The following is a 20108-nucleotide window of genomic DNA, read 5'->3' on the forward strand; positions in this document are numbered from 1 at the left end:
GCATGTTTCATCAGACATTAAAAACAATGAAAATTTTGTATTCTTCAAACTCATAAGATTTGCATCTAAAACACACAGAGTGGTGGAAATTATCCTTAAAGACTTATGTCTACTCCAGCAGGGTGTCTACATACAGAGAAGGCCACTGCAAGGGAGAGGGAATGTTCTACCTCAGCCTGCTTTCTCCTGAGCTCTTCTCTGCTATGCACACAGGAGATCACAGCCACCTTTGACATAACCCTTGCCAATACACAGAAGTTCAGTTCTGAGGAATGATGAAGTCACAGAGCAGCCTGCTAATTTTCGGGCTCTTTCCCAGCACTGCGGGCAAAGATAATAGTGGTAATAATAATAATAATAATAATAATTCAGACCAGTGAGTCAAGCTGGATCATGGCCCCTGGAAGGAAAGCCACACAGGGTGTCTTGATGGGGCAAAGGGGAGCACAGAAAATGGATCATAAATCCTAAACAGGTACTCCATCTACTCATCTAACACTGCCTTCTGATTCACATCAGGTCCCTCACTGTACTCTACCCACAGGCCACCAGCCATGTGAGCTCCAGGTATGTCACATCCTGTTCACTCTGGAAAAGATCTGGCTCACAGTCTCCAGCTCTGATAATTAAAAGGGTCAAAAAAAGCCAGGCTGAGCCTCTCTTACCCATGAGCTGCTGGTACTCCTAGCACAAGTAGCACATGGAGCTCCTCAACTCAGACCTGCAGGCAGGGCCACACTGGACAACCCATTTGATGACCCAAGCAGGGGGTATCCAGCTCCTTCTCCCATGGTAGCAATGAGGGACCAACACAGGAACAAAGATCCTTGCCACTAAACTCATGACATGTCCAGACACTCCTCATCAGTGCTGGCCTTTGTTGCAAGGTGCTGGTTATACAAAGAGAAATAAAGCCATGAAGATGCCTGATCGCATCTGAGTTGCTCTTGAGCCTAAGTAGTAAGCAGGAGCAGCTAAGACACAAGGAACAGAGCTTGACCCTAGCAGTACAAGTTTTTTCTTCAAAGTGTGCTGACATTTTACAACTGGTCACTTGTGACAACCACACTCACTTTCTCCTGGGAGCAGTGCTGAAACCCACACAGCAGGACTCAATCCCTTACAATTCAGCAATGCCAGTGCCCCGAGCAGGTTAGCAACCATATCCATGCAGCAGAGAGATTCCTACAAGAGCGATCTCGAGACATTCAGAGATGGTATTAGGAAACAATTACCCTGGGGAGGAATTAGGATAGTACACAGGCATCTCAGATAACTAAAATCAGCAATGCACCTCACTAACTGGAAAGAGACAGGACAGCTGTTGGTAAAGCAAGAGCATTTTACCTTCCCTCCATGCTGCACAAAGCTGAAAAACACACAAAGCCCAACTGCAATAGGAGTAGAGTAGTGCTGGAAGAGGAAATCTGTATTGATGTATCCATCCCTGCCCCTGGGACACAGGCACACTTAGAGACCTCAGAAATGACCTCAAACACATAAATGTCTAGTGAGATAATGCACATCAGTAACTACTCAGGCCTCTGTGGAAGACCAAGTGGTCAGGGAGGGGGGGTGGGGGACCCCACTCATTTGGCTTCTAATGAATGCTTGCCATCACCCAGGTCCTGCAAAGCTGTGAACAGGTGAAGGTGCTAACCCCCTCTCACCTCCCCAAGAGCAGGATGAAGCACATGTGGTAGGCAGAGGCTCCCTGCAGGCCTTCTAAAGGAGTCAGACATTTGGGTAAAGGGTAAGCTATCTGCCTAAAGATAACCTGGAAACAGAGAGAGGGGAGGGGAGGATGTCTTGTTTAAGCTCCTCAATGGATGGTTAAAGGAGGCAAGCATCAATAGTGGGTCTTTTTAAAGAGAGAATGCATTTCTGGTTTGGGATCATTTCATGTTTAATTCAGACAATCACAACTGCAGACTAAAAGCCAGAGAAGCTACCCCATAAACAGATCAAACTTCAACAAACTGACAGAAGAGACTTTCAGACTGTTTAAAACTTAGCAGGGGCCGGAAAATGGATTTGGATTTTGTTACCAGCTTTTTCTCTTCAGAATGATTAACTGACACCTTCAACCATTAACTGCAACGTCCTAATCCACCCAGCTTCACCACAGCATTGCTCAGCCAATGTATGACCCCTGTTGCACTAAGGGTCTTTCCAACAAACCCAGACTTGACCTTCCTGACATTGTTCTTGTTACAAGAAAAGGCAAAAGGGAAAGCAAGGAGATTTAACATTTTTGAAGTATTATCAAGTGCAAATCAGTCTTTAAAAGACCATCAGTATGGAAAAAGAATAGGAAATTAATTTGGAAAGTCAAAAGCTGTAAGAGCAGCAGTAGCTTATATTAGGGATATACCATACAAGAGGCATGTGGTTATCGATCCAGCCTTCTTGTTTATCCTTTCACATGCTGCCATCCAGGGCGCCCAGCCAACTGGGTGGCATTGTGCTACCCACTTGCTGACAGGGATGCAGAGGGAGGCATTGCAGATTCCTTCCTTAGTAGCGATTTCCAAGGAGGGGAGAGAGATGGCTGGGTTCCTATCAAATAGCACTGGATCCAAGATTTTAATCTCTTCCCATGTGCAGAGCCCTACAAATCTTCCGGTTAGGTATTAATCTCCTCAGACGTTTCACACACAGGGATCATAGCAGAGGATATGCAAAGCCACGTTCTTTCTTTTACTTTCTTGAGTCAAGGCCACAAAAGCTATGCTCATATCATGAAAGACATCTGCTCCAGGGAATGATTCCTGGCATCTAGGTCAAGCAGTGCAGGGGCTTATGTGCTACTCACATTTAGCCCTCTCCACATGCCCACCATGCCTAAGACTTGCCTTCATCTCTCCAGGATCCACCCCGGCCCTGAAAAATCACAATTAAAAGAAAAGGGAGTCATGTTAAAATGCCTGCAATACCTATGTCACCATCCACCAGAGAAACACATCATTAATCTGATGCCAACGTATGTGTCGCATGGTCTTAAGGCATGGCATGAAGGTGTTTACAGATGCTGGAGGCAGAAAGGCTTTTTGATATTACAGAGCCACATAAGGCAGAGAGCAGCAAGCTTTGCACTCTCCAAACTATCCACAGGCAATAGAGAGAACTAAATCTCAAGTCACATTTATATTAATTTCAGAAGAAAATAGTTGTTTCACGTTAAAAAAGAGCACAGAACCAAACTACCAGTGATCAATGGATCAGACCCAGGGAATTAAATTCTTTGACAGTGCAGGTTCACCCTCAGTGAGTTATTCCAGCCAAAGCCAAATGAAAGGCTGCAGCACATGCATCTGCAGCAAACTGCAATCTAGGAAATGAAGAAGAGTCCAAGACTTTTGGACCTGTGGGCTAATTCACTCATCTAAAAGAAAGAGATTCACAAGGACATAGATGACTATTATCTTTAACTGAATTACTCCAATGCTTGTTTGTGAATCAAGACCCTATTGTGCTGAATACTATCCAGCCAGAGACTGAGAACAAGCGGGACAAAAGGCAGACACGACATTAGCCACCCAACACACCATTTAGTTTGTGATTTTTTGGCCAAGAACTGGACACACAGGGATGTGCAACTGTTGTGCAGAAGACAGTATTAGAAAAGGTGTATGGAGAGAAGCATGAAGGGGAAGAAATAGATTTGCCACTAGAAGCATTAGAGAGAGCTTCTTGAACAGTTTAGGTTACTCTTATTAGAATGCAATAATGATGATCATCAAGGAAACACAGATGTGCTTCTGCAGGAAAACACGGGAAATACTTTCTTTCAAAACTGTAAATACAGGATTTACATCTTTGTTTTCTGGTTACTTTCCAACAAATAAGAAATTAACATCAATTTCTCTTGACGATCAGGAAGGTATTGTTACCATTTATTTTCTATATCTTTGTGCTTGGCAGACGTACTTCTCTGCTGCTGAATTGACACCACCTTTCAGGCGAGATAACAGCCTGCAGCGGTGTCTGCCACAATTCACAGCAGCAGCTTGCAAAAGCTAAAGCAGCCTTTCCCGCCTGAAAGCGGTGAATGAGTAATAGACTGACGCACAGGTCCAGCTGGCAACTTGAGAGCACACGAGACCTAAAACTTCCACTCCTATGAATTGGGCACAAGATGCTTAATTCCACGGTAGATGAGAGCTTCAGCTTTACATCTACAAACCAGCATCTCTCAGCAACATAGTGCCCTCTAGCCTTAAGCTGGGTTATGGTTTAAGCTTTAGAGGAAAAAGCTCAGCGATATGAAATACTAATACAAAGCTTTATGTCCAATCTTCAGCCTTATCTTTCAGGCAACCCTTTCAATTGCTGACCAGCTCTGAAGAAATCTGGCAGACATGCAATGCCAGGAAATACAGTATACTCACACCAGATGCAACACCCCCCTCAGGCTTTTTCTTACCAAAGCTGGATGATTCACCTTTCCTATACACAAAATCCAATCTTCTGTGTATTAAAATACAGATTGTATTTTGAGAAAAAGAGTTAAAGGATTTGGTGCAACTAAAACTCAGAAACAGCCAGAGAGGGAAGAAAGGATGCCTTCTCTACTTATGTGGATGGGCAAAAGCTACTCCACTGTATGCTGCAAACTCCTGCAGGCAAAGACACTTCCACATGTCACCCTGTAATACTGGAATCTGGGAAGGTCGTTAAAAATCCTCCTCTGATGCTGTGCTATTAGCAGTAAGGTGTGAAAGGAGGAAGGCGAAAGAGAGATAAAAGAGATCCCACACGCTGAGTCTGCCTTGATAACCACGCAAACCGGCTCCCCCCTCGAAAAAGGTCTTAATGTAACTTATGGAAGAAAACGAGTAAAGATGCATTCAGCACCTCCGGATCGCTGACCCTACGGCAGCGGAGGCTTGCTCTGCTCCCCACTGGGCACTCTGTAGTGCCGTGGCCAGGATGGAGGGGAGGCAACCCGGGGAGCCGAGAGACCTGTCCCATCCTGTGCTGGATCTGGCTGAACAGGAAGGGAAGGAAACTTCAAAATTATAACATAAAAAAAAGGAAAGGCAACAGCCAACCAGGCGATGAAAAAGGATGAGGGAAAAGAGCTGCATTTCCATAGCAAGCCACCTTTCCGCACGCCGCCCGGAGCCCCGCGGGCGCCTCACCTGCGTCCCCGCAGGGGCAGAGGGGGCAGGCGCGCCGGCAGCCAGGGCTGCCCGGGGACGGGTGCCTTGCCAAGGTCAGGCGGGGGACGGCTCCCCGGGGCAGCGCCTACCGGCCGCCGGGCACGCTCCGCGCTCCGGCACCGCACCGCGCCCGGCCCCGGCCCGGCCCGCCGCCCGCACACGTGCGCCGCCCCCCCCAGGCGGGCAGCCCGCCCGGCGGCGGACCGGGGGCTCGGGCGGGCCCCCCGCCACTCACGTAGTGCTTCGAGGGGTTCCTCCGCTTCTCCACGTCCACCACGTTGGCGTCCAGCACGCTGTAGGAGAGCATCTTCGCGCTCCCCGCGGCGCGGCTGCCCCGCTCCCTCCCGGCGCTGGCAGCACCCTCCGCCGCGCTGCCCGCCGCGGCGATGCCGGCCGGCGCGGCGGGCGGGCGGGAGGGAGGATGCCCCGGTGCCGGCTCCGCCCCGTGCCGCGGCAGCGGATCCCCCCTCACGACGGCGGCGGCGGCCCGGCTGCGCGCCCTGCCCGCTGCCTCAGGCTGCGCGGCCAGTGCGGCGGCAGGGGCGGGGCCCGGCCGCCGGCCCCGCCCCCGGGCGGCCCCGGGGGGCGCCGGCGGGACGGGACGGAGGGGACCGGCAGCCGCCGCCGCCGTGTGGCGGGGGGCGCGGCCTGCCCCGAGATGGCGGCCGCCCGCGGCCTCCCTCCGGGTGCCCCCTCACACCGCGGGGGGGCGGTGGCGAAGGCCGGGACGGATGCCCTCTCCCTCCTGGAGCTGTCCCCACCCCTCCCACCCTCCGCCTCGGTGCGGGGCTGCTGAGAGACCCCGGCCCGGCCTCAAGGAGAGGGAAGGGACCGCCCGGGGCGGAGGAAGGGCGGGATGCCTCCGGGGCCCTCCATCCCTGCAGAAAGTGTCCGAAATGGCCTCCCCGAGCGGCCGGCCAAGGTCACGCCGGAAGCCCGCGAGCGAGCGGGGCCGAGCCCGCAGCCCACCAGGCTCCAGCTGGGAGCTCAAGGCTGGCCAGCGCTCGGGGAGGTCCACACGGCCCTGGCCCGCCCGGCCGCAGAAGGATCAATGCTGGAGGAAGGTCACACAGACTCTCTGTCGTGGGCTTTTGGAGCGATAAAGCCAGTTCAGCTCTTTGTATATACATATATAGATAAACGAGCATCATCTTCCCCAGTCACCCTTCAAGAAGAGTTTGCCCTAGAAATTTCAGGTTGGGTTTTTTTCTTTTTCAATAATGCATCATTACTTTGCATATGATTATTTCAAAGTTACATCAGAAATGGGAACTTACGTGTGATCTTCCAGCCCTCAGCTTGTTTCATGACGTTCATTAGCTATTCACCAAATTAACTGAAGTCACTAAGATCTCTCATTCTTCTGAAGCCTCTTCAACAACAGCCCATGCAGATTTTCCAGCACTGTCAGAGTGCGGCTGACAGCTCCAGACCTGCAAGCCTACGAGCACAGAAAGGTCCCAGCTCTTAGAAAAAAAAGCCCCATATTTACAGTGAGAACGATCAATCTCAATGTGATTTCATGATACACGCTATAGGCACAGTTTCCAAATCAGAACTTTTACAAGGGTTATTAGCCCTGCAACAACGATCATGAGAGAGATACTAGAGTCACAAAGCCTTAGATGTTTGAGCCTGAAGGCTGACATTTGAAAGTGGTTGGTTTCAAACCATAGCTGGTTTCCATGAGCAGCTTAAAAAAAGGAAAACCAGGAGCAGCACCATCAGCACACAGCTACCGACTGCTGCCAGGTGGGAACCAGGTACCTGCTGCACAATGCCAGGGAAAGATGCTCTGAGCCAGCCTTCTCCTCCCTCCTCAGCTGCTGCACACAGTTTACCAAAACTAGTGAACTGACATAAAATGCTAAAATCCCAGCATCCCACCATAGGATGTGCGCAGGCATATGCGAGACCAGCTTTTGGTAAGAGAGCAAGCGACAGGGGAAAAGCTGATGTGCCCACCTCTGTTGTTGGTTTTCAGACTTGTCTTTTCTCCTTCAGAGTACCCTCTTCCCTCTTCTTCTTTGAGGGACTTCCCACCTCTAATCCTCATGCATGACACAAGGCAGCAGAACAATTATTTACATTAGAAACCTTTACTGTTTAGACTGGCCAAATAGTCCCTGGTGTGCAGAGCAAACAAAGAAAATTCTTCCTTGGAAATGTAAATATTCAAATAACCCATTGATAAAAAATATGCCTGGCGTGGCCAGTCTTTAGGGTCTTGGATGCCTCTTTCCTGAAAGGCGCTTTCAATATATCTATATATATATATATATATCACACATTCCATCCCCTTCTCCTATCACCCTGTCAAAAAAAAAAAAAATAAAAGGTCCCCCCTATTGTTAAAAACACTCAGGGTTTGTTTTAAATCAGCTTTCAAAACATGTCATTGTGAAGGAAAGAGACAAAATACATCATTCTCCAAACACTCTGCCCCATCCGTCCTGACATTCTTACTAACTGGCATCTTTTTACCGGTATTCTTCTCATCTGCTCTTGTAAAGAAGGAGCTGCTATTTTCGGTCCAACCTGAGACAGGTGCTTTGGGGTTTACGCTCCCTTGGCCTCTACCCCGTACTTTCATGGCATCTGGTCCACCGTTCACCTTTCCTCTTATTCAAGACAACTTGATTCTCCACTGCTGTAGACAGCCTTCTCCAGCTGTGAAGCCTGCCCAGCCCTTGTACAGATCTGGCTCCCCTCCTCCTCCATCATCTACCAGTTTTGTGTTCACCGCCACCTCCTGCCCTCCTTGTTTGTTTGCTGCATCCCTCCATCTACATAGGAAAAATGCATGTTGCTAGGGGCATGGATTGTTCTTTTAAAATATGTACAACACCCAGTCTAGTGGGAGTCCGATCCCAGACTATTGCAAGACTGGCAGAAAATAACTGAAACCCCTTATTATACTGCAGGCTTGGGAAAATCTGCTCCTTTCTTAGGCAGCAGCTGGGAAAATGAAGCTGACGGCACTTCCCAGCCTTGTGCTGGAGAGCCAGGCTCTCGCTGCTGGGACTGAACGAGAGAAAGACTGAGTACGCGGCAAAGAGCACAGCAAGCTTGTTGGATGACCGACCCCACGTGCAGAAGAGCCTGTACCTGACTAGGACCATGAACACACAGGCCAAGGCACTGCAAATTTGTAGGAAAATAACTAGCTCTAGGGATTTTAATCCTAAATTTCCTAGTATTTATATTTTTTTCTTAAAGTCTCCATTACTGAAGTCCTATAATTACATGGGAATATCACTGCTATTATTAAGAATTTTAATACCTATATTAATATAAATATTAACAGCTGATTTAATAATTCACCTTTACAGACTCATGCTTCCAATAAAATCCACCTGAGGAACACCCTGGGAAATTCAGACTTCTGAAGAGTGGGATAAACCAGCTGTTTTAAAAGCTTTTTTCTACTCATTTGCTAGGTGGGTATTTGGGCAAAGAATATTTTTTTCTTTTTTTGACCAAAGAGGTAATCACATTAGCCTCACAGATCTCATACAGCTACAGCCCGGCAACCTAGACTCTGCTCCAATTACAGCAAAAGCTGATGCGTGACAGAATGTGTGTGTGACGGTCTCAGAGCTGGAGCATGACTTGAGTTTTCATATTTCAAGAGGACTTTGTCATGCCGGCAAATTTTTTGTAAATAAGCATTTGAGTTGTAAATTGAAAACACTTGGATCGTGAAATCAGTGAGAAAATAAAACAAGGGACAGACATTTCTGTGCTCCATTAGGGCCATTTCTGATGCCTCTTATTAACTCATGGCGTATCACTGTAGATAAGTAAACCCCCCTGAATATTAACTATACTATGGCCTAAGAACCCTGTCTGTAGTGGCTCGAGTTGCTGTTAAAGATGACTTTTCTTTCTTGTTTTTGCTTTTCTGTTTGCCAGGGCTGGGCAGCGAGGTCGAACACAGTGCTTTCCTGTCCCACTAGCTAGAAGAGGCTCTAACAGTGCTCAGCGCCCTGGGGGGAAGCAAAGTGCCCGGTGAGCTCAGCCCCTTGGGGGAAGGGGGGAGTTTCAGTGCTGAGCATGACAGATTAGCCACACAACTCATTACTGGCCACTAGGGTTGCATGCATAATCTGCTAGACATAGTACTAGAGATGTGCCCCTTGGGGTTTTTTGGCTCTGATGTGCAACAGCACAACACAGAGCCTTTGTTACACTCCCATCTCAGCTTCTGTACTTACAAAACCTCAGCTTCTTAGAAGGGCTGCTTTCCATGCAGTCCTTCCACTTCAGGGTTTCAACATACACATCTTTTGATAGGAGCAACAAGAATAGTAGAGCCTGTCTGGCATTCAAATCTCAAACTCTGAAACACAAAGCAAGATGCAATCTTTTTTTCCTATTTTTTAAGAGCCAATTGCATTTCATCTTCTTGGGAGATTACTGCTCTTCAAATGAAATTCACTCTGGAGATAAATAGGCCCAGCTAATGTGGTAGACGGGAGCTGAACAAACCAGCTGCAGTCGTGGCAGAGCACCCCCCCCCAGCACAGTAGCATGCCCCTTTCCCGCCCAGCCTCCTCACCAGAGAGTGCTGCTTTATCAGCCCCTGTGTGCAATCTAGTATAATGGAAAAACCAAAATAATCATTCCCCCTGCTAGCAGCACACATACTTTCCCAACGGCATAACAGCTTTTACTTACATTATGAAAGAGCTGCTTCACCCACTTGACTTAAATTATAGATTATCCTTTTCTCGAAGCAGCTATCTTACAATTTAACCTTTTCATGACTAACGTTATTTTTCAGTCCTCTCTTACCCCCGTTGTGGATGAATGATTTCCAATAGCAGTATGTGCACTGCATGCTCTGTTTAGGGTAGTAGCAGCAAATTGCAGACTGTGTGTCATCCACGTATCCCTTGTCCTTTTCCATTGTTACGAAAGCTTTGTAGACATCTGTTGGCATGGTTAAAAAAAATAAAGCAAGCCCAAACCACAGTTTTCTTTATGTATTATATACATGTCAGGCTTATGTTTGAGACAGATGAAGTTTATCAAACTGATCACAGGTTTGGATTGGGATTCCCCAGGTTTCTTCCTGGATGTTATCCCTGACCAGTCGTTCTCGCTGTTCTCAAAATAGCACATTTTGAGAATGGCTTCTGCCTCATCCTCTGCAAAAACCTTGGCAATCCATTATTGAAAATGCAGGCTTGTTACAAATAAAGTAAATCTAGGAAGTTGTAGTCTTTCTTTGCATTTTCTTCCTATGTTACCTTTAAGTATATACATAGACACCAAGTCCTCTGTACTAACAGATTTAAAATTTCCACCATGCCCTTTTAAAACGTGAATTTCCTTGTTCACTCTTTTTACTCATTCAACCCCTTCTGAAACCAAACAGTAATTTTATTTGGCTGCACATCCCCTAGAGAAAGAGTTTATCTGCCAATATCCAAACCAGCAAACATTTGACTGATGGACTGTAAATTATGAAAATGTATCAATAAAACCTTATGAAAAGTTAGTTATGGAACTGCAGTTAGACCATAGATGACAAAAGCACAAGCTTGATACTGTAAGGAGAAATCTGCCACTCAGCAGTGGAGTGCATTGATATCCCCCCCCCCCCCCCCCAAGTTTACCTTCATGCAAAAGCAAAGTGGTTTTCCCAGCAGAGACACTTCTTTAGGAGGAGCACTTTTGGACCTCCTCAGCAGCAACATCATCCCATGTGTAGACACAAATAGTATTTTTTTTCCCAGTCATTCCCAGGTTCGACTTTGCAGGGCAGTAGTGGAGATGCTTGGAAAACCAAATACCCTGTAGGATGTTTATTGCTTGGAAAAAGGAATGAGATCATCCCAAAACAGAAAATGTCTCGTGGAAAGTGGAGCTATAGTCTCTCTAGCAGGGCCTGGTGTAGGTGTGCTTTTCAGCCTGGAGGAGTGGACACACCATCCACATAATTCCAGGCATTTATTTGGATCCAGGCATGTGTTAAGATATGGCCATGCAGCACCAGGGGTGCAACCCTAAAGACAATTTCACTAACGGGAGTCTCTCTCAGCTGCTGGTCTGGTGACTGAGGCACACAGAGACCACCCATGACAGAAGGGCACCTTCTCCTTCAGGAGCCTTTCCATCAGTTAGTGACAGCATCTGGGTAAGTGACAATTACATTGTTCTGAACATTTTGATCCTCAAAGGCATTTTGGTGGCCAGCTTTTACTTTAGCATCTAACTTTGAGCATCCAAGGCATTGGTCTTTTAGAAAGGACAAAATACTCTACAGAACAGAGGAACTGTTAAAGGATAGTATAAGGAAGGCAGAGGAAGACCATATAAATATTACTGTGTTCTATATAAATTTGTCCAGCTGTTTATGATAAATGTTCTCTTACTCCATTTTTTCCTGCCCCCATTTCCTCCCCTGCTTTCCAATTGCAGAAAATAAAATAGTACAAGTCCTTGATTTCGTTACATGCAACACCTGCTGCCTGTTCTGAAACAGATGTCTAAAGCATCATTAGGCAATTATTTCTTTAGCCTTTTTCAATGGGATGAATTTCAAATAACTTTGTGCTAAATCCTCCTCCCTCAGCCTTCTCTGTATTTCTCATCCATTCCTACGTTCAGAGTTCCAACAAAAACTCCTCTCTGTATCAGTTTGCTCCTGTTATGTTTGTCCTGGATCACTGTACTCACAGAAGGACAAAGAGACTGTAACTACTTTGAACCAGGAATTAAGTTCAAGAGATTTTATTTGGGAAAAAAAGGCAAGGTGAGGGAAGATAACAATGAGAGAGTATTATTCATCAGTAGAGGCAGTAGTTTCAAAACACCAGCTGGCTTGTTACAGCTCTGGGGTTTTTTGTGGACATTACAGCAAAGAAAAATTTTATACGCACGCAAGGACAACTCCTAGGCTCTCGATGTGAATGACTTAAATTTTGGCAACAGGAGAAAAACCCAACTCCAAGCACCCTTTTTGTTTCCCTACCACCTTCGTACCTGGCCAAGAAAAGCACACCTTAGAATCAGGTAGGCCTGCAGGGCTTGCACGACTCTGTTGTTGGGGAAGACATTTAAGGGAATTGATTCCTCCCTCCTATTTCCAAACGTCACTGTAATATTTGGATGTGGTCTCCACTCCTGGGAGGAACCATGACCTTTCCAGGTCAATAACAGACTTGGCACATGCTTCATTTAGTCACATTGGCTGTTATGCAGTGACATATATTTGCAATTTATCTTACTTACCTTGTTCACAGCAGAGGTGGGACAAATTTCCTGTCTGCTTGTTCACTGCAGGCTAAGGTGGCAGAGAGCTCTAGTTCTAGCCGGTAGGGAAGGAGCGTTCATTCTTCCAATCAATAACAAAAAGCAAGCTAAAACAAGAGCTGTAGGACATGTTGTGCCAGGTTAATTGGCACCACACTGTTCAGTGGTTCAACACTTTCTGAAAATCGTTCCTTTAGGTTATTTCTTTCACTAGCAAATTCCTGGTTATGTTCTGCTCAGGCAATCTTGTTAATCTGGACTGGTTTCAACTTGTAAATTACTATGGCTAGATTAGTATAGCCTCCATTGCACATTTAAAAGATATCAGTGGGAATGGGCTGGTGGCATCCCTAACAAACAGTTACTCAGCTTTGTACCCTGATGTAGATGCTATAACTTTACCAGATTTTAACAGTTTCCCATCACGAACGTCTGCCTTGGAGTGATCTCTACGAGCAAACTTCAGGAAAAACAGTCCAGTCATTTCTTAAAAGAGCACTGCAGAACAAGTACTTCTTGTGACAGCTGAAGTTACTGAAGTTACAAAAACTGGTTTGTTGGGACTGTCTCATGTGGTTTCTCTAGTGTTGTATGACTGAGTTTCTTCCTTCCCCTTAATGAAGGCACTGATTTGGGCTTCCCTCTTCTATCAGTGCATGCATTTTCTAAAAATGTACAAGACCATAACAGCTCAGGGTCCTTTACCCCTCTTAACTAGCCAACAGATTACAAAGTCACTTGGGGTGGTGGGACAGAAGTTGACAAATGCCCAGACACACAGTATAATCACACTTTCTCAGAAAAAACAGGCTAAAAGAAGACACACTAACTATTAGACACACAAACTGAAAGTCCACATCAACTTTACAAATCATGTCTGCAATGAAATCCGCAAGGATGTGAAAGTGGTAGGGAGAGGCAGATAGCTTCTGTCAGGGGCGTGACTTGTGTCTTGCCCAAACCTGAGCAAGCACAAGTGTTTTATTTTTAAATTATATTTATTTTGTACTTGGATACCTGCAAGGAAACCACCACTAGAATGTTTGAGGGTGTGACTGGGTCTTTGGGAGGGTGGGGTGGAAAAAGTGGTGTTTTCCTGAAAGTGCAGCTCTTTCCTGCTGCAAGCTACATGGGGAAGAAAGCTCAAGAGTGAAGTGGATGACATCTGCCTCTTCTGGTGCCTAGACAAGGAGTGAAACACAGCCTGCTGGAATTGGAACAGGCTGTGAACAGTGCCAGGTCAGTTAGGCAAGGGGATTATACTGAAACATTCAACTGCCAGATGCTGACAATGATATTTGAGCTAGGAAAGAAAAAGTAGAGAGGAAGGAGGTTTGACCAGGATCCATGGTACAGATATGAACCATGAGACTGTGAATGAAATGGCGGGCCTGAGAAATGACAGTTAGGGGAGAGAGTGGAGGGCAGAAATAGATGAAAAAAATTAGGGGGGAAGTCTCTGTGCCTGACAGGGCCATATTGCTGGGAATGAAACCCAAGATCCTCAACTCAGCATTTCCCTGCTGCCAACAAACATCCACAAAAATGTTTCTGTAATGCTGGAGCTCCTGGAGGTTGGTAACCAATTATTATAACCATCCTTTTATCTCTGTGGCTGAACTTTTGTTTGCTTGCTAGTCTGTAGGGTTGGGGCAGGAGGGCTGGAGACTGTGCTGAAAGACAGCAATAAAGAACGTAGCGCTGCACTGACAGGAAGTTTCAAAATTCAGGTTGCCCATGGGATCTGAACTTGCTCCCTTCCCTTTTAGAGGTAAGTATAAAGATACAAATCTTTGACAGGCACATCTTTTCCCCACAGGATCAGCTTACTCCCAAAGTAAACCAAACCGCATTTCTTGGACAAGCAGATTTTCAGTACTTTGTTTCATAATTCTCCTTGTGGCTCCATGCCTCACTGGCTGCTCATTGATGAATTCTCATTTTGAATAATGAATTAGCAACTCCTTCTATTTATGGTGTTCATCACTGGAAGATCCACAAAAGTAACAGCTTTCAGTCATGTAGCCAATCTTTAAATTTTTCATTTATTACTTTGAAAGAAAAGCTTCATTTCCCAGGTAGCTTCCATAAAATACATACCCTCATGGGTACAAATTTACAACCCAAAGATTTGAGAACAAGAACACTCCGAACTCATTTATCTGGATTTCTATTTTTAAGAAGTCATTTAAGAAGTCATAAGAGGGAACAGGATTCCAGGAAAAATATTTGGTACAAATGAAAACCGGGAGACCATCACTGCCTCATAGCACCTGGAGAGCAAAAAGACAAGACAGGCAAAGCAATATGCATGGAAAGAGAGGCAGAGAAAGATAAAGCTATTAGCAAAAGTGAGGCTTGGACTAGAACTAAGTCCCACTCCAGCATCTATCCATTCATCCACTCCCACAGAGTTCTTTTCTAACAGTTCCCAGCAATAGATCTCAAGAGCTTTTAATGACTAACATTAAGAAAAATTGAGGCTTATGCCCTACACAGGGAGCTGTATTATCCCCAATTTACAAAAGAGGGAAACTGAGGCATGGAGCAAGCTCATCTCTTCTCTCTCCTAAGCAGATGGCGGGCACTGAAGGTAGAGTTGTTCCTTCATTTCCTCACCAGAAAAGCAATCACCTTACATTTTGCTGGAATAGAATATTAAGATTCTTTGGTAATTTTTGTTCTCAGGCACTGCATTTCTATGGAAACGTACCTTTTTAAGGTAACATTAAAATGCTGACTGCTTTTAAAGACTCCATTTTACTTACCTGCCTTTTACTGCCATAAGTGTTTCTATGGAAACTGGAACTGGCCATGAAGCAGTCCTACAACATGAATTCTCACTTGTCAGTAATTCTCACTTTTATATTAAAGTGCCACCTTCAAAGTCCTTTAATAAACCAGTAATAATTGTGTTGCCTAACGAGTTTAAGTTAAACAAAACAAGAAAGCATGCTTTCACTGAATGTTCCACACAATATTTTGTAGGTGTGGTCTAAGTCTAAGAATTTTAATAGTGTGCATGATACGACTCTCTTGGTTAAGGATATGATCTTTAAACAGAGAGACAGTTTATTAGCAGTAAAAGCCCTAGTGTGTGTAGTTAGACTTACATAAAGGTGACTTATACCAATATGGGTATGTCTAGACTGCTGTCACAGAAGCATACTGTAGAGATACTGAGTAAATGGGTAAATCAACCTACAGTGAGCTCTGTGCTCCCACAGCTAGTTGGGGTACTTCTGTGCAGGCATATGCATATGGTATTCCCTGTAGGTACAGGCAAGGGAATGCACTCAACCAGAGTAAGCGTTTGTCTCTGTTGGGTGGCTACTGTGGAAAAAATAAAGCATGCAAGATTAAGGCACAACTATTCCGTCCAGTTATTCAGAATTAGAATCTGTGTAACTTAAATCTAGGCTCCTCCATTAGTTTTACTTTAACCTTTCACTCTTGTAAAAACTGTAGGCTCCCTTGTGTTCGTTCATATTTCCCCGAGTTAACCAAAGTGAGAGAAATCCGTTTCCTGTTCTTGGGGAGCAATCTCCAACAGAATGTACCCTCAATCACAAGAGTCCAGCATCGCCAGCAAGGACCAGCTTTAAAACTTCCAACAACAGGTTCTTTCCAGAGTCACTTATCCATCTTTCCCGAGATGAATTCTTCTCACTTCATCTGATGCTTCACAGTTTATCAGTGCTTTTAAATTGGAACAGGGGCAGAACAGAGAGGGAAGACACTTTGTGTCTGCATCAACTTCCAATGCATAGAAAATAGCTGGCCAGGGGTTTTAGGCAGACTTTACACACAGAAACACATCTAAAACACAGGAAGTGCAGCATCAAAGTTGGAGGCAACAGAACACATTAGATGCTGCGTGTATGACTATCCAAGCTGCAAAGGACAAAGTTGTAATCCTATTTTGGTATGAATTTATTTTAAAGACACCCTAAAGAACAATTCGATCTCCAGACTATCTTTTCCTCCAAGATTCAGTTGCGCAGTGCTCCTCCCAAAACTCATCCAGCCCACACACTTGGCTGACAGAGAACCAGAGTCTTTCTCTCCTCTAACCTAAGAGAGATCACCTTTCCCACTGAGCTAGCAGTGTTCTTTTAAACCTTTCCCAGCAAAATCAGATTCTGCTAATATAGGACTTTTCAAGAAAATGGCCCAGTCATTAAATTAGATGCCATACTCTTTCATATGGTCCAAGACACCACATACTTTCCTTAAAATACCCTCAAATTCATGCCAAGTAGGTGACTTCTCCATAATCAAGCAGTAACATATGGTTAACTCCTGAAGTGAGAGAGGGTAGATTCAGACTAGATACAAGGAAGACATTTTTTACGATGAGAGTGGTGAAACACTGGGCAACCAGAGAGGTGGTAGATGCCTCATCCCTGGAAACATTCAAGGTCAGGCTGGATGGGGCTCTGAGCAACCTGATCGAGTAGAAGATGTCCCTGCTCATTGCAGGGGGGTTGGACTAGATGAGCTTTAAAGGTCCTTTCCAATCCAAACTATTCTATGAATTTAGGAATCGATATTCCAAACTACTTCTTCCATAGACAGTCTTTGTTTTCAAGCATCACTTAAACTGATCAGTCATGAGAGCAGGAATCTGAGAAGCAAATCTCCCCTGGAGCCAACCAGACCTTTTTGTAGGCATAAATTCAAATTGCAATTCCCCTCAGTACCACGTCACTCAGAATCTGGACTTCTTTCCCTACTTTCCAGAGATGTTGGCGGGGAGACTTCTACAATTCTTTCTTAATCCTTTTCTCTTATTTCCTTCAGCACAGGTACATCCTTTCAGCACCTGTTCAGGCCCACATTAAGATCTGACTAGAAGATACCCAGCTCAAAACAGAGCAGCAATGCTAGGAGTAGGGCAGCCTGCAGGGAAACCAACTATTGAGCCCTGCAGCAAGTAGGGAGTTTACAGCAAAAGAATAATTCATACATAGTTTTCCACTATGGACAAACACACCAGCTCTTTAAAGCCAGAGTTTTACACAGACCTTTGAATGCAAATGCCAAATATTTTGTCGTGCCTTTCTCTTAGCCTGTATCTCGCTGCAGCCAGGGCTTGGAATGAGGCATTATAGTATAATAACAAACCAGAGACCTGGCACACATGGGGCTACTCACTGGCTTTCCTCATGCGTATGGTTTATTTTTCCCTGCTATGTCAATCCTTATAGGGCTTTACCACTACATCTGCCTCCCAGGAGTCTGCTATTTCAACTGTTACAGGGAAGGTGCAGAGGAAAGAGGAAGGATACATTCAATCCTTTCTACTCTTTTTAAGTTAAAGGTCTCACCTCCACACCATTAATTAAACAGATTAATTAAACAGATAAGCCCCTGCAGCAGCAAGCCCTCTTAAGGATAAATACTGAACAGCTACAGGCTTTGAAATGCGGCACATAACAGAGTTCTGATTATTCCAGATAAAACGTCTTGCACGGTAACCTTCTTTAGGCCAATGTTATTTCATCAATGTCTTGTGTTCCTCTGCAAGCACAGATATGGATAATATTTTTCCCCAAAGGTGACAAGGAATAGAAGACAAAAGGCAACAGGGAGCATGGAGATTGCAGTGGGTCTTGCTAGCTTTCAGATTGTCTTTTCCAAAGCATCCGGATTTATGGTTTACCATTTATGATGTAGGAAGCAATTTAAAAATAAACAGCAAAACAGTAGCTGATTTTGAGAATTCTGGTCTGACAACAACATGCATCAGTAGCACACAAAGTAGCCAGGGGAATCCAGACGTGCTTGACAAGCAGTGGGTACGGCTGCAGGATGGGGAAGGGATGCAGGACCCCATTCCTGAATATTACATTTCAGAAAGGTGAGGATGGCTTTAGCAGTGGGAAAGCTGTGCACATTCAGGAATAATATGTATTTACAGACATGGGTACACCAACACTGCCAGGAAGGACAGCCAAATCTTTTTATTGTTTGCTTGCATGTCCTTTCTCTAGCTATTATAAAGTATATGTAAAAAGAAAGATCCACAGCTATTACCATATAGAAAGATCACAAGATCAGTCTGTAAGCCAGAAAAAACGAGTCCTGACGTGACCACTGCTGTAAACAGCGCTCTTCAGCAGTGACTTTTCTTTAGGGCTCACTGGATGTAAATTTGAGGACAGCCATGTCCCACCTTACTGCAGAGAAAGAGCCCAGCTTCTTTTCCAGCTCCCCTGCTGTATTGGGATGTCCAGAATCAGTTTGATACAACTTTCACTAGGATTAGTGAGGAAGTCAGCAAGAATATTAAAACAAGTATTTGGACAACTTCTCTGGAGCTGGACAAAAACAGCATTTGGAGAATCAGAATGCTCTTTTCTTTCCCCATCTAGATCATACCAGATAACAGCAGCTTTTCAGGGTCACTCAACCTCTCATTCTTCCCTCCTTTATCCTGAATGGACCAGAACAAATATATCTTATCTTTGCTCTTTAAAATGCCATATAATATCCTTCCATAGTGCTGACAACATCACTGTTACTCTCCAGCAGTTCCAAGACACGGTGCATGACCGCTTCAGCCAGAGAGGGGTTGTAGCTCTGCCGAACACAGCTCAGGACATGAAGGAAATGGCAGCCTTTTTCAGCATCTGCGGAACAAAGGAAAATGCAGCCAGACATGGAGGAAAGGCTCCAGTCTAACTGCCTCTTTTTAGCTATTATAAACCAGATTAGTCATGAAAAAAAACCACAGCTGTTGAAGAGGAAGAATGCCCTAGGTACTAAAACAGAGATGCATGTATTCAGAGGGAAGAGGTCCAGTCTATGCCTACAGCTCTCCAGTTATCAACTGTTCACACTGACTTCTCTAGGAAGTGTCAGGGCTGTAATGAGGGTGGAAGATAATCAGTCTTGCAAACTCTAATATACAGGGCTCATTCAGTACAACCTGACGATGAGGTTAATAACTTAAGGGTACCTCCACTGTCCACCTATGCAAGCCATCCAGTTTCTGCAACTGCAGAAGCCAAATGAAAATCCTTTTGCTCATACCCAACTTCAAAAACGTCTAGAACGGAAGGAAGGTCCGTGGCCAGGACCTGTAACTGCTTGCCCAATACTGGCATCTTGTGGAAAAACTGCTACAGTGCAACTTTCAGTCACCGAGCAATGCAATCCCATCCCCGCACTTCAGACTACTCAGACAGTTACGGGAGTAGAAAGTCACAGAACTTCAGTATCAAATTTTATCTCCTTTTAAGAGGAGTGAACCCTGAAAATGTACAAGAGAACAGAAATGTAAAAATAATCCCCTTTCCTAGAGGACAAGCCAGAGACAAAGGTCCTTAACGGCTGCAGTATTGCACACAGCTACTGTGTGCCTGGTGGAGCCATCATTTGAAGCTCAGCTGTCCCAGCCAACATTTCCTCCAACAGACCCTGTAAACCCACTAATCATCAGTGCTGCAGGCTCCCAGTCTCCCCAAGTGCTGAACTCCACAACAGATTTCTTTCTTGTCCACGGCTAACAATGGAAAACTAGCATAAATGAGACATCAGCACAAACGACATTCCTCCACTGCAGCTCTTGGCTCACATGATGTAAGGTAAGTTTCAAAAGGGTACTGAGAAATTGCCATGGGCTAGGGAGGTCCCTGTATTTTGTTGTTGCTTTGTTTTTATTTTTGCCAATTT

General features: G+C 45.2%; 2 protein-coding genes across 6 annotated transcripts in view; both read right to left on the reverse strand.

Annotated features, from left to right (window-relative positions):
• SH3PXD2A (SH3 and PX domains 2A) overlaps positions 1-5658 on the reverse strand; it is a 273440-nt gene extending 267782 nt beyond the window's left edge. The window contains exon 1 of one of the 2 annotated variants that reach the window (XM_072870729.1): positions 5401-5658. In XM_072870729.1, coding sequence (XP_072726830.1) covers positions 5401-5472 — 72 coding nt within the window. In that variant the 5' untranslated portion in view covers positions 5473-5658. The remainder of the gene's footprint in view (positions 1-5400) is intronic. The other variant, XM_072870728.1, reaches the window with a different exon arrangement.
• Positions 5659-14499: 8841 nt separating this feature from the next.
• STN1 (STN1 subunit of CST complex) overlaps positions 14500-20108 on the reverse strand; it is a 48507-nt gene continuing 42898 nt past the window's right edge. For all 4 annotated transcript variants that reach the window (XM_072871624.1, XM_072871620.1, XM_072871622.1 and 1 more), the window contains one exon: positions 14500-19063. In XM_072871624.1, the coding sequence (XP_072727725.1) occupies positions 18906-19063 (158 nt within the window). In that variant the 3' untranslated portion in view covers positions 14500-18905. The remainder of the gene's footprint in view (positions 19064-20108) is intronic.

The sequence above is a fragment of the Ciconia boyciana genome, chromosome 8, assembly GCF_034638445.1.
Source record: "Ciconia boyciana chromosome 8, ASM3463844v1, whole genome shotgun sequence".
Classification (NCBI taxonomy): Eukaryota; Metazoa; Chordata; class Aves; order Ciconiiformes; family Ciconiidae; genus Ciconia; species Ciconia boyciana.